This window comes from Vanessa tameamea, chromosome 28 (assembly GCF_037043105.1).
Source record: "Vanessa tameamea isolate UH-Manoa-2023 chromosome 28, ilVanTame1 primary haplotype, whole genome shotgun sequence".
In the NCBI taxonomy this organism is placed as follows: domain Eukaryota; kingdom Metazoa; phylum Arthropoda; class Insecta; order Lepidoptera; family Nymphalidae; genus Vanessa; species Vanessa tameamea.
The window spans coordinates 4,565,024-4,578,854 of record NC_087336.1 but is presented as its reverse complement, the minus strand read 5'-3'; the positions used below and the strand labels follow the sequence as shown (position 1 = coordinate 4,578,854).

At 31.4% G+C, this 13,831-nt stretch overlaps 1 protein-coding gene across 2 annotated transcripts in view; it reads left to right on the top strand.

Moving 5' to 3' along the window:
• LOC113391858 (uncharacterized) overlaps positions 1–13,831 on the top strand; it is a 47,908-nt gene that overhangs the window by 18,769 nt on the left and 15,308 nt on the right. For both annotated transcript variants that reach the window (XM_064219459.1, XM_026627968.2), the window contains one exon: positions 8,809–10,262. In XM_064219459.1, coding sequence (XP_064075529.1) covers positions 8,809–10,262 — 1,454 coding nt within the window. The remainder of the gene's footprint in view (positions 1–8,808; positions 10,263–13,831) is intronic.

Below are 13,831 nucleotides of genomic sequence, written 5' to 3'. Positions count from 1 at the left end.
GATATAAAATATTTTCATTAAATAGCAGTGGTCTAGAATAATTAATTTAGAGGAAGTTTTAAATCAAAAATAGATAATAGATTTCGATCTATTTGTATAGAAGATAGATATATGTATAGGCTTACGACGTAACTTTGACCGCGAACAGCGAATGAATTTAATTCAATTACGGCGATTGACGAAATGGCAGAAAATTGACCAATTGCCTCCAATGAGATTGAGTTATTTCCAACTGTCGGTTAAGAAGGATGTTCTAAGTACAAATTATAACCTTTATTTAACGTTAGAATAAAAATACTTAAAAAATATAATTTTTGATGTCATAATGGCAATATGTAAACTATTTTATTTTAATACTAGCTGTGCCCGCGACTTCGTGCGCGTTGTTTGAATTTAAGTTATTTGGATATTGTAGCGTGATTTTACTTTTATTCTATAAATAATTCTAAAATAAAAGTAGCCTAAGTTACTCCCTATTACATCCGCTATCTGCAAGTGAAAGTCCCGTCGAAATCGGTTCAGCCGTTCCAGAGATTAGCCGGAACAAAAAGACAGACAGACAGACAAAAATTGTAAAAAATGTTATTTTGGTATATGTACCGTGTATACATACATATGCATTTAGTAAAAATGGGCTATTTTAATATTACAAACAGACACTCCAATTTTATTATATGTATAGAAGACTAGTTGTCAACCGGGACTTCACTCACGTTTTAAGGATATTCGTCTGGTGTTACGAATAAAAAGTATGTCTATGTCCTTCCTTCAGGTTCAAGATTGCTCAGTACGAAATTTTATCAATTTCGGTTCAGTGATTTAGCCGTGAAGGAGTAACAGACAGACCGATCACTTTCGCATTTACAATATTAGTATATATTAAAATAGGTTTTCTAGCAACGGGACCACCTGATCGCAAAGTGTGTTTTTTATAGTATAGGTTGACGGACGAGCATATGGGCCACCTCTAGTAAGTGGCTACCATCGCCCATAGACTATGGAAGTAAGATATATTAACCATTCATTGAATTGCCAATGCGCCACCAACTTTGGGAACTATGATGTTATGTCCCTCGTGCCAACCGGAACACAACAATACTGAGTACTGTTGTTTTGCGGTAGAATATCTGATGAGTGGGTGGTACTTTCCCAGACGGCCTTGCGCAAAGCCCTACCACCAAGTACGAGTGACATTGGCATTGTAGGAAATATTAACTATTATTTACAATATAAACGTGTCACCAGCCTTAGGAAATAAGATGTTACGTCCCTCGTGTATTAACACCGGCTCACCCTGCAAGACGGAGCATAACATTGTTTAGTTCATTATTCTTTGCCTCTTGATATTAAAAAGAGGATTCAAGAGTTCTTGTAAGAACATAAATTGATCAAGTATATTTTGAGTTCGAATACATAATGATATCTAGACGGGCTTTTACAAAAGTCCTTCCACCAATCGTCAATCCGTATCCAGGATCCGATTTGGCCGCGTAGTTTTTTCATTTAGAAAAGTAACTTTATAAAAAATAAACAGTCGAACGTGAAATCATAGTTTTCATATATCAAATTTTACGAAAATATTTCAACTTTAAGTCATAATAGCAGTTAACGCTTCCAATCAAATGAACCCCTCATCCAGATAAACGACGAATTTCATATTGTAGAACCTTATGTTGAAGGCATTACGACTCAAAATTGTCGGGAATCTATTGAACTACAATAAAAATCACCTGCAAGTCACGCAGCCAATTACGAGTTCAATGACCCTACCGAACTAGCCATAATTCGTTTCCATTAAAACTATAAATTACAAACAGACAAACTTCAAACATACTTTCGAGACTAAAGTTAATGTAGGGAATAATATTAGTTATTTATTTACTTTCTATATTAACCTTAAGTAACAGAGACAATGACTGCAAATTTAAAAAAAAAATAATCAATTTTTTTTCATTTCCAAGTAGATAAGGCAAAGGTCGACGCCATACAGTTACGTTATGACATTAGAACTTATAATTTAATCTACAATTTCTTAATAAATTTCTTAATAAATTTTTTGAGTCTCAACCTGTGAGCAAAATAAATATAAAGCAATATGAAACATAGTATAATAAATAACATGACCATTAAATGAAATCAAGATCAGGCTTCCAGGTGTGTGCGTGCGTGTTAGCGTGCACATGCACGCACATTTGTATGTCTTCAAAGACGTGTGACAAATCTCATGTGTCACTAAGCTACATTTTTAATTAAGTATTTTTTATTCTGCCAAAGGTTATATATATTAAAAAATTAATTTTTTTTTAAGGGAAACTAGGTAAAGGTTTTTAATTTAAGTATTAATCTTTATTCATGTGAAATATATTTTCGCACTCTCAAATCAAAACAATTATACTTCATTGTAACAGACTCATACAAGTATAATTATGATCATTTTATGGGATTAATTATACTTAAAACTTATACTGATTTTGAATATAGATTCTTCTAAAAACTACGAAGTAAAAGTTAATATTTCACGCAAATAAGTGTATTGCGTATATTAATTAATTAGATACGCAGCTTCCCACAGACACAATAAGGGTCTATATACAAGTTTAAGATTAAATAACAAACATAAAAAGAAAAAATATTTCATTTTTATCAAGAAAGTTGAAATTGTCGGATTTCTCTACTATGATATGCATGTATCATACATATAAATCATCCTCTTGAATCATCTGTATATTGATGAAAACCGCACAAAAAACCGTTGCATAGTTTAAAAGATCTATGCGTACAGATGGAAACCGATTTCGTTTTATACTAAACAACAAAAAATGAAGATTTTTCATAAGAAAGTCAGCCATTATTATTTGAACCATTACGCGTGCTATAAAACAGTAATTTGATTACCAAGCTATAGAAAGAGTTTTACGCAATAAATTCTAGTGAATTGCCGCAAATTATTGGTTGATTTCAGAAAGAAAGCATTGGATTTAGTCACGCCTCATGTAATGTGCTTTATATGGATCCATATCACGAATAGCCTTTGGTATCAATGAGTGACCCGTTGGTCTAGTGGCTTTCGAAGTAGGTGGTGAGGTTAAATCACACGTCGTAAAGTAAAATATTGTTGAGATTTTCTGTTAGGAAATTCTCAGTTGCGGTTCTATTTTTGAAAGACAGTGTGAGCTTCATAACAATAACAGGAAAAAAGCCAAATAAACAAAATTTGACAGCAAATTGACGCGATATCATTGGTCGAGAGCTTGATTAATCTATGATATTCACTATGGATTTGCGAAAAAATGCCGTTTTGAACGTCAACGAAACTGTTATCGGAATTTTGGAAGTAAAATAGAAGTGGAAATAAGTAGTTAAGTGTAATATTGTTGTATTATAAATAAATATATATTAATCGCAAACTCTTAGTAGTGCACAATATAGCTGAGCTATTAACAAATCGCATGAAATACGTAAATCTAAGGTTTGTTTATCTTTTTTCCTACTTACATTGGAATAGGCTATAAAGCTGTTTTACTTGCATCTAAAATTTGGTATGTGTGGAAGGAAAAGAGACGCGCACCTGCGTGATCACACATTCAAGTACTACAATATCTCCTACGCAGTTCTCCTAGCTGCTCTTTCTTGAGTGGATATCGCCACCGAACGGTACATTGAAAAAATGCATTTTAAGATTTAAAATGTAACAAAAACATTCATGTGGCAGTGTAGTAAATATTTGGTGGTAGGGCTTTGTGCAAGCCTGCCTGGGTAGCCCTCACGTATATATTCTACCGTGAAACAGCAAAACATAGTGTTGTTTATTGTAACACAAAGTCACAAAGGACATAAGATCTTAATTCCCAAGATTGATGGCGCATCGGAAATATGAGGAATGATTAATATATCTTACCAGTACCATCGTCTATGGACAGTGGTGACCACTTCATGTTCATATACCAATAGGAATATTACAGAAATATATATATAGGGCTGTATCGTGCTATACCTTTGCTTTATGCTAGAACAATAAATTAAGAAAAAATGTACATAAGTAACCGTTGTCGTATACCGTAAATCAATAGTTACCGTTGTAGACCGTCTATCCTATCAAATCTTTTTATAAGCCCGAGTAGATTTAATAAATTATATTAATTATTTATAGTCCAGCCAGAAATACATTTCAAACAATATTATAGCATAGAGCTGAAAAATAATAAAAATGAATCTGTATACTGATCTATATCCTACGCAACGTCAAGGTCTTAACATTATAAAAGCCCTAAAACAAACCAGTCATCTTTATTATCTTCGTGTGCGTGACAGCTACGTTTGACATACGCGAAACTTCTTGACTAGTGTGCGTGTATTTGGTTGACAATTTTATCGACTCTATCTCAGCTTTGACAATCTATATATCGATTATTATTTTGCGTTTTTCTAGAAGTGTTATAAAAAAGTAAATATATTTTTAAAAAATGTTCATGTACTTTTAAACAGAGGTATGATGGTCGAGATGGTCAGAAAAATATGAAAAAGCAATCTCGTAAAAATATACTATAAAAAAAAAACATAATTAACTTCCCATATTAACATTATTGGGCAGTATAACTACAGACTGAAAATAATTTGTCAACCGCGGTTTTTTGAATTAAATTTTGTTCAGGTGTTGGCCGAGCAACAGACCGACAGACATTCGCATTTAATAATATTAGTATAGATGATTAAAAACAGAAATTTAGGTTCCATCTTTTCTGGTCTACATTTCGCCTAACTCTTCCTATCAGTCCATCATGTTCTTAGCTTTCCTATTTTAAATTTAAAAAAAAAAAGTTTTATAACGAAACCTATAATTGTCAATTTACGTCCTCTTGATTGCATACGTTACTGCTTCCGCCTCGACGAAAATGTCTAGACAGGAAATAGACCTTGGCGCTGCTCTCAATGTAGCTTTATGGTATTTAAATACACGTTAGTTTTTAAATAATATAAATATAATATAAAATATTTTCATTCAAGTAGACAAGCTTTTTTTGTATACTTGAATACATTTTTACAAAATCATCAAAATTCGTTCAGTATGACCAGTTCAAAAATCTTTTTTCAGATTTGAACCACAGATACTAACAGGCAATGTTAAATGGAAATACTTATCAAAATATTCTTTATTAAAGTCGGCTCATAAAAGCACTTTTGAATCGTCATGTAAGTGTTGAATTAAACGTAGAGCTACCACCGGTTCGGAAAGTAGATTCTACCGGGAAGAACCGGCAAGAATCTCAGTATTTACTCTTTCCCACCATTCCAATTACGGAGTATGACAATGCCGGCCTGGAAATCAACAAATACTAAGTCAGTGCTTTTTTAGCACTAATATCTTGTATTGAGGAATAAGCCTCATTTATAACTTTTTTTTATATAAGTTTTTCATAGGCCAAGTTAAAAATAACTGATAAATATTTTAAAATTACAATTCGATTTTTAAAATTTGAAAACATTCATCAGATATCAACTAGTCTCGAGTACTGTATGTGTATTTAAAAACTCGTTCTCATTGTTTCAATCACGAACGAATGCTTTACCCGTTGTTCAATCATCGTTGAATAAGCAACGCTTAGCATGAAAAACATTACGAAGCGATCCGTTTCAGCTTTATTCGCGACAGCACTAGTGATGTGATCTGTAACGATAAATATCGATATGTTTTATGTTAAATTTGTTTAGATTAATTTTTATCGTAGGTTTATTGTTACGTTTATATCGTAAGTTAAACTTATATGCTCTTTACTGTGTTTCGAACCAAGTAGTGTTTGCTGAATGCATTCGTAAAACTACATTTAAATAAATGAAATTTGAATGTAAATTTATTCAACACTCTCAGTGCGAAAACAGGTGTCATTTGTTGAAGCACAACTATTATTCAACAAGACGATGAAATTTCCATTTCACCTCTGCGACCTGTGAAAACTTGATTCTTTACAAACAAAAATACATACATTTTTGATATACGTGAAATGATGTGAAACAAACGTGTTGTGTTTTATATGAAAAATATACTAGTTATCGTCTGCGGCTTCGATGGTGTTTTATGGGTTGGCGTTAAGTGCTAGGCGTAAAAAAAATCTATGTCCTTCCGTGGAGTTCAAATTCGTTAGAGTGGTTTGGCAATGAAAAAGCAACAGACAGTCAGACAGAGTTACTGTCGCATTTATAATATTAGTATAGTTTTATTTAGTTGAATATAAATGAAAATGACCGATATCGATATACAATATCCAATCACTATACCCCGTTGATCTGACAAAGAATAAATTGCACGCAATAGTGGATTACAAGCAAATGGTTCAACGGTCTTCTAAGAACAGTTTCAGTACCCTCGACCGTAACGCATTACCGTGATATTGATATACAATCTAATATAGATCTTATGTTTTAATATATATAGTTCATATTAGGATGTTTAATATAATTTTTTAATTTTCTGGTGCTGTACTAAGACTAATGGTGATACATTTTTAACGTTATTCATCAAGCAATTGACGATCTTCTTTTTATAAACGTAAGATGGAAATTCCCTTGTTTATTTTATGATATTAAAGATATATTTTTCTAATGTCGTTATATTGGAATGTTATTTTTTTTAACACAAAGGAACATACCACAGCCCTTTATGAAAGCACCTTAATGTTTCTTTTTTTAAAAAAGCACTTACTTTTTTTTAAGGCCTATGATATAATACCATCAGACAGGGAGTGATTGCAAGACACATAATTATAAAAAGGTTTAAGCCTTTCCTATTTTTAAAAATTATAAATTTTAGCTAATTCGTAAATATATAAGGAGTGTCAATTTAGTTAGACAACCGTTCTAGGAAGGACTATTTTAAAAATTAAAATCAAATCATTATTTATTCAAGTATTGAATTAAATGTAAAACTACAACCACTCAGTTCAGAAAGTAAATTTTACCGAGAGGGAGCGGCAAGAAACCATGTAGTTGCTCTTTAAAGTAATTTTAAATAAATTTATAAATTCGAATGTAAAGACGCATAAACATTCATTTCAGATATATATAAACTCTCTAATAACGGTAATGCCGTTTTATTGCAAACATTTTCGTAGACAGTTTTGGACAGATACCTATTCCAAATACTTCTCACTTTTAACCTCCGTACAAATACCCTATTATATTTTGACAGTGACAGTAGTACCAACATTTAAAATGAAAAAAATTATTTAAGACTGAGGACGAAAACTGGTGGATTATAATCTTGACCATTAAAAAGTTAATAGGTTTTTTATATCGAGAAATTCATATAGCAGCGCGTAGCTTGCAATTTGAATCGATTTGTTTGCCCAGATTTTTATTCATAATCTTTTAAAGTTATTGTAAATGCATTAAATACTATGACAAAATAAAAAGAAAATCTCATATTCTCTCATACAACCATTAAAATGGTAATTTGTTTACAACTTTTTATTAACGGATTGACAAAATATTAACAGTTGCAAAAGAATCGACAGTCAACATTTTTTTTTTTTTGTATAAAATTCTAAGCAAAGGCCGAATAATCACGATGTTACCGTTGATATTTACTTTTTTATTTAACACATAGTCGTCAAAATTTATATAAGAACTTATTATGACCGTATGAATCAAAACATTCACTCATATTGTAATATCGATTTAAATTACGTAAAAAAAAAAAAACAGTGCCTTCCAGCGCCTGGCACATTCACACTGTTTCGTGGTTACTCTAATCGTGTGATGCACGCGATTTTGTTTACAGTAAAATTGATTTTTCTAAGCTGTCACAGTGCTGTACGTAACAATATACGTATAGCCTATCTAATGCAAGTAGGCAAAAAGATAAACAAAACTTAGATTTACTTATTTCATGCGACTACGATATTGTGCACTACTAAGAGTTTATGATTAATATATCTTTATTAGAATACAACCTTATTATACTTAATTACTTATTTCCACTTTGATTTTACTTCCAAAATTCCGATAACAGTTTCGTCGACGTTGAAAACGGTATCTTTTCGCAAATCCATAGTGAATATCATAGATGAATTAAGTCTCGACCAATTAAATCGCGTCCATTTTGCTGTCGAATGTTTATTTGGCTTTTCTCCTCTTATGGTTGGAATAGAGTATATATTCATATATATTTGACATCATCATTGATGTCAAAAGTAAAATGAATGCTGCGTTTCCACTGAAACTGTTGGTAACGTCTATTTTTGCAACAGTTTGCAATTCTTTAGAAAAATACCAAAAAATTGACAACATAAATTATTGTTGTAAATTTATGAACTTTCCTTTTGTAGAGACACAGCATTGCGTAGTTGCTAATCACATAATCAGCAATTCTCAAAAGTCACAAAGTCGGTCATAAGATTTTATCTTATTATTATGATTTGAGAGAATTTTCTAAATTAACCAAACTTAACCGAAGTATTGAGTGAGAAAAGTCTCACGGTCAAGTTATTTCTGAGATTAACATTTATAAACATATTATGTGTATGTAATGAGTGTGGGATTTCTTGTTTAATTTGCTTTTTTTTTGTTTTGTTGTTGTGTAAGTATTTTTTTTTTAAATTTCCTAACATATTTTAACTTTAAAATTTTTCGTTTTGTTAACATTTTTTTTACTTTCAATAACCGTTTTGTTTTTACTAATTTGTTGAATTAATTCTTTAATATTGAGTTATTTATTTCTGTATGATTAATTATATTATTACTTAAAAGTTTAAAACATACTTGATTGTAGAAAATTTAAATTCACAATATATACATGTATTATTTTTTTTACAGCGATTTGCCTGATGAAGAGGACAAGAAATCACCCGTACTCCTTTTAGGAGTAAATAAAATATCAGATTCCCCTTTTTTCGTCCGAAGACGAGTCACTGACCCCCATGCATCCGGGTCCCTCAGATTTTTCCGCCCACCGAAATCAAAGTACACAAGAGGCTTAAATGGAGACGAGAGATTGGAGAAGATCAGACAGGACCTCCTTGTCCACAAACACAAGCCGGATAGATACATTCCAACCACTAAACATGAACTCTCCTCTGAACCAGATACAAAACGTCACTGTATCAAATTAAGCTGTGGAGGAAATTGCATCTGTGATAGGAATAAATCTTCATCCGATAGAGGATCTTTTTCCTTCCACAGACCTGAAAATCGACAGTCATCCTTATGTCCGTCAGAACCATACGGGAAGGTTGAAAAAAGAGACAATTCCGAGAATGAAATAGAGTTTAAATACACTGAGCACATTCCAGACAACCAACCATCTAGCAGCAAGCAAAATTCGTACAACGTGACCCCAAAGTCAACGGAACGTAGACACTTTCTGCTCGCTAACCTCAATGAGAGATTCCGGAAGACGCTCAGCTTAGATTCTCGTAAAATTGAAACGAATCGTGTCCTAAGTCTGCCACAGGAACCTCGTCCCAAGTCTCTCGTGAATACGAGCAATATTTGCGTGCAACAATATAAATCCGGTGACCCATTCATCGCATCGAATTTTGACAAAGCCAGTCAGCCTAAAAAGAAACGGAAGTCGTTTTTCTCATTGGATACATTTTTCGATTCAAAGAAATCGGATACCTCGTCCATAGACGATTATTGCTCATCGAAATACAAACGTTTTGAATTGGAAAGCGATGACTCGCCGCTATTCAGACGAGATCTATCTAACGGCGTGAAGACGCCAGATCTTCTGAACTTACCCGTAATCATAGATTCTGTGCGTAAAAAGCAATCAGACACGAAAAGACAGTTGGAAAAGTTAGAAAATCATTATTATAAAAGTTTAACTAAGACACGGGCCGTTATAGACGCCATTCCAGCTGACGCAACTGACGTACAAGGACCTAGCGGGCATTCCAATCACTTATTCGTATATGATGACGACGTGGAATACATAGAACCCATACGGAGTAACTTCACAAGTCAAAGTACTTTGATACTTGACAAAAATATATCGGGTGAAGGTACCCTCAAACCGGATTCAATTTTGACAATAAACACAGACGATACTGACATTAAACTACCTAGTTCCACGGTATCTCCTAAATCGAATGATATTAGAAACTTGGAGAATGATTTCGATAGTATAGGAGCTTATGAAATAGAAGTGAAGGAGTCGGATTTGTTGAAGGATTGCTCCAAGAAGTTAGTTGTTAAAGTGATGGATAAATCAGTGGATTCGATTGGTAGTTGTTCCTTGGACGTGGACGCGAGCACGGATTATTCAGGTACTCGATACTATTACCAATCCAATGTATACAAACTTAGCTAAACTAAAATTAATATTTATTTTATACTTGTTAATAATTTATCTTTCTTTATTTGGTTATTAATGTTGCTCTCATTACGTTCTTAATTTAATTTTTATCGAACTTTGAAATTCGTTTGGCAGTTTTTTTTTTTTTTTGATAATTTGTATAAATCGGTTTGGAATAGAGATGACAGTGTGTTTCTTCAGCATGTTCTGTAGTTTCATTGTGGCGTTTATTTCGTTTATCATTATGCCTTGCATGGCGATAAATGTTTCATTTAATAAATAATAATTAAATATTCTCTTTTTATTTTACATTCATATCAATAAAATAATTACGTTTTATTTCTTTTAATGCGTTTTACTTTCTCCTGTTATTTTTAATGTGATGCTTAATTTTAATTGTCTTTGGTCATTGTTAGCAATTACTATTAAAATAATGAAGCTTAATTATAGTATTTATAAAAACTTAATAGCATTTATTTTAAATATATGTATTTTATTTATTTTATGGTCTTAGTATAGCATCGTTTGACAATAACGAAAAGAAGTCGATTAGATTTATAATTTTTAGACGTACTTAAAAATATTTCTAACCAATCAACCTATAAAACGATCGTATATTTTTAATCTGTGAGGTATTATTTAATATGAAGGAATGATAATAAGAAACTTACGTTCTAAATTTGAATACACGCCAGTTAAATAACTTGGTCAGTCATGGTCTAGTGATTCAATTGCTTATAAATTAGTCAATATTTTTGCATAACATAAGCATAACTCACAATATATTATGCATATCGTCTTATAAGTAAGTATGCATAATATTTGAATAATGTTTAAATTGCCATATATGTTAAAAAAACAACGTTTCTAAGAGTTGGATATTATTTGTTAATAGTAATATAAATAAACTAAATAAATATAAATAATACAAAAATGAGTAATCGCCTCCAAAAAATAACGATATGACATAATATTAATGGACTTATTATTGTAGGTGATAAGTTTTATAATATATAATTAACTTGCGTAGGAAGTCAGTATTTTCTTTATTTTTCTGTCACCTTCCATGCATTCTAATTAATTATTTACGTTCCTTTTCACGTCTGATTCGAAGTTAATGACTTGCAATAAATATCAATATAATTATTTGAAAAGGTTAAGGATAAGGAACGGTAATAAATAAAATAATTTTAATAAATTAAAATACTTAATTGTTACCATTAAATTAATTTATTATAAATACAAACCACGTGTGACGTCACATGACGAAATAAATCTTTTAACAAATTTTGTATCATTTTGTTTTGTTGTCTTTTCTTCCGTTAATATTATATAAGCATGCTAATTTTGAAGTTGTTAAACTATTTTTTAATAAATAAATAATATAAATAACTAAATCTAATGAAATAAACTCATACCCAAATCTCCTTTGATTTATCAAATGTTTTACATTTAACTAAATACATTGCTAATATATTTTTAAACCGAAGCTGCAATCGCCATATAACATGTCACATAACCCAGGCACGATGATGCAAGAGTGAATCTAGAACACGTTTGCTAAAATTATTCTAAAACAAACGTGTTTTACATTTATAGACAAGTTTATGTCATACAAAGACATATAAAACTTAGTATGTATAAAAATACCTAAGACAGTAAATTACGGAAACAAAAAAAAAAAGAAAGTAATAATTTACGTGATTATTTCTAATATTGAAAATGTATTAAGTTTTACATTATCTGTTCGCTGACATTTAGAATATTTATTTAAAAGTCGCTAAGATGTTGCGTTACTTTTTTCCAATTTACGTAACAGAAGCTGGTTTTTTTTACTTTAGTGTTAGTCACTACTTCATATTTCATAAACAATTGTCAACATGAAAAGTTTAGATTACGATTACAATATTTGGGTCGTATATAGAAATCGCATACAATGCAAATTGAAAATTGCATATTGCTAACAAAAGATCACATATACTCGGCCACATTAACACATCGGCCTCGATTGTACCTACGCACTTCTCACTAGTTCGGTCATTGGCGTCGAAACACTTGACGGATACGCGCGTACACATCATAATAAGCTATTTTGCGAGGATACACTCATTAATACTATGAAATCTATGTATAAACGGTTCTATGAATGAAATAATTATGAAGATTCACGTGCGCCGACCGTGAAACGGAACGGTCCAGACCGGCTGTAACTTGTCCAGTACAAGGGTGACGTCTCGGAAAAAAATAAAAAGTTTGACATCTCGGATTTCATAGACTTGGCGAGTTTTGTGGAATTGTGCTTTCGTAAATTATATGTAAAGTGATATGAAATGTGAAAAATAACAGCGTAAAGTCTTTTATCATTTGTAATTGTTGTGTAATTTGCTCCTTTTGTTGTCGAGCACCGGTAAGTTTTTTTTCTATTGTTATATATATGAATTTTAAAGTGAGCAATAAGTTCTACCTACGATTTTCCTTATCAATAATTTCGGATTCAGATTACGATTCTAAAAGTTATTTTACAAGATGAATATATTTCCTATTCCGACTTTTCATACGAGTAATGATTCATTGACATTCATTGTTTAAAGTTCCCGTAACTACGAATAAAAAAAAAGTAGAAGTATTCATTTTGTTACGGTCAAAGTTTATTTTAACAATAATAAACATAATTAAGTAATGAAATCGAAAAGGTGACATCATTAGTTTATTTTATTTATCATTCATTATTTATAATTGGTGATTAGCAAAACGAAATTAAAGTTGCAACTAAACATATCCATTGCATTTATAATAAAAAATATGTTCCAACCAATACAACGCTCGTGTTCTAAATAACAATAAAATTATCAATTTTATTATGCATTAAATATATTAATTGAGATAAAATATTTTGCAACTTGTAATTTTGTTATAAGGAAATATATATTAATTTTTTTTTTTTTTTTATTTTATTGGTAGGTGGATGAGCATATAGGCCACCTGATGGTAAGTGGTCACCACTGCCCATAGACAAAGGCGTAAGAAATATTAAACATTCCTTACATCACCTATGCGCCACCAACCCTGGGAACTAAGATATTATGTCCCTTGTGCCTGTGATTACACTGGCTCACTCACCCTTCTAACCGGAACACAACAATACTGAGTACGGTTATTTGGTGGTAGAATATCTGATGAGTGGGTGGTACCTACCCAGACGGGCTTGCACAAAGCCCTACCACCAAGTAAATTATAAATAAATTTCATTTGTAAATATTATAAATTAGCTGTATGTTTACTAGCATGCATTTTTATATCATTATTGTGTAGTAGACAAGAAAAAAACCTTCCTATAACCTATACTCTTAGGTTTAAGGTTTGGAAGCTACCCTTTATATATACCGATATAAGATAAAAAGAATATACAAGATTGAAGGGATCTCTTAAGCTTACTCTGCATGTAATTGGGCAGCGAGGCAACATTTGAAACTGAAACTCATCAATGTCTGTCATTTAGCTGTACAATTGCTTGTGCATCAATAATAACATACCCAGACG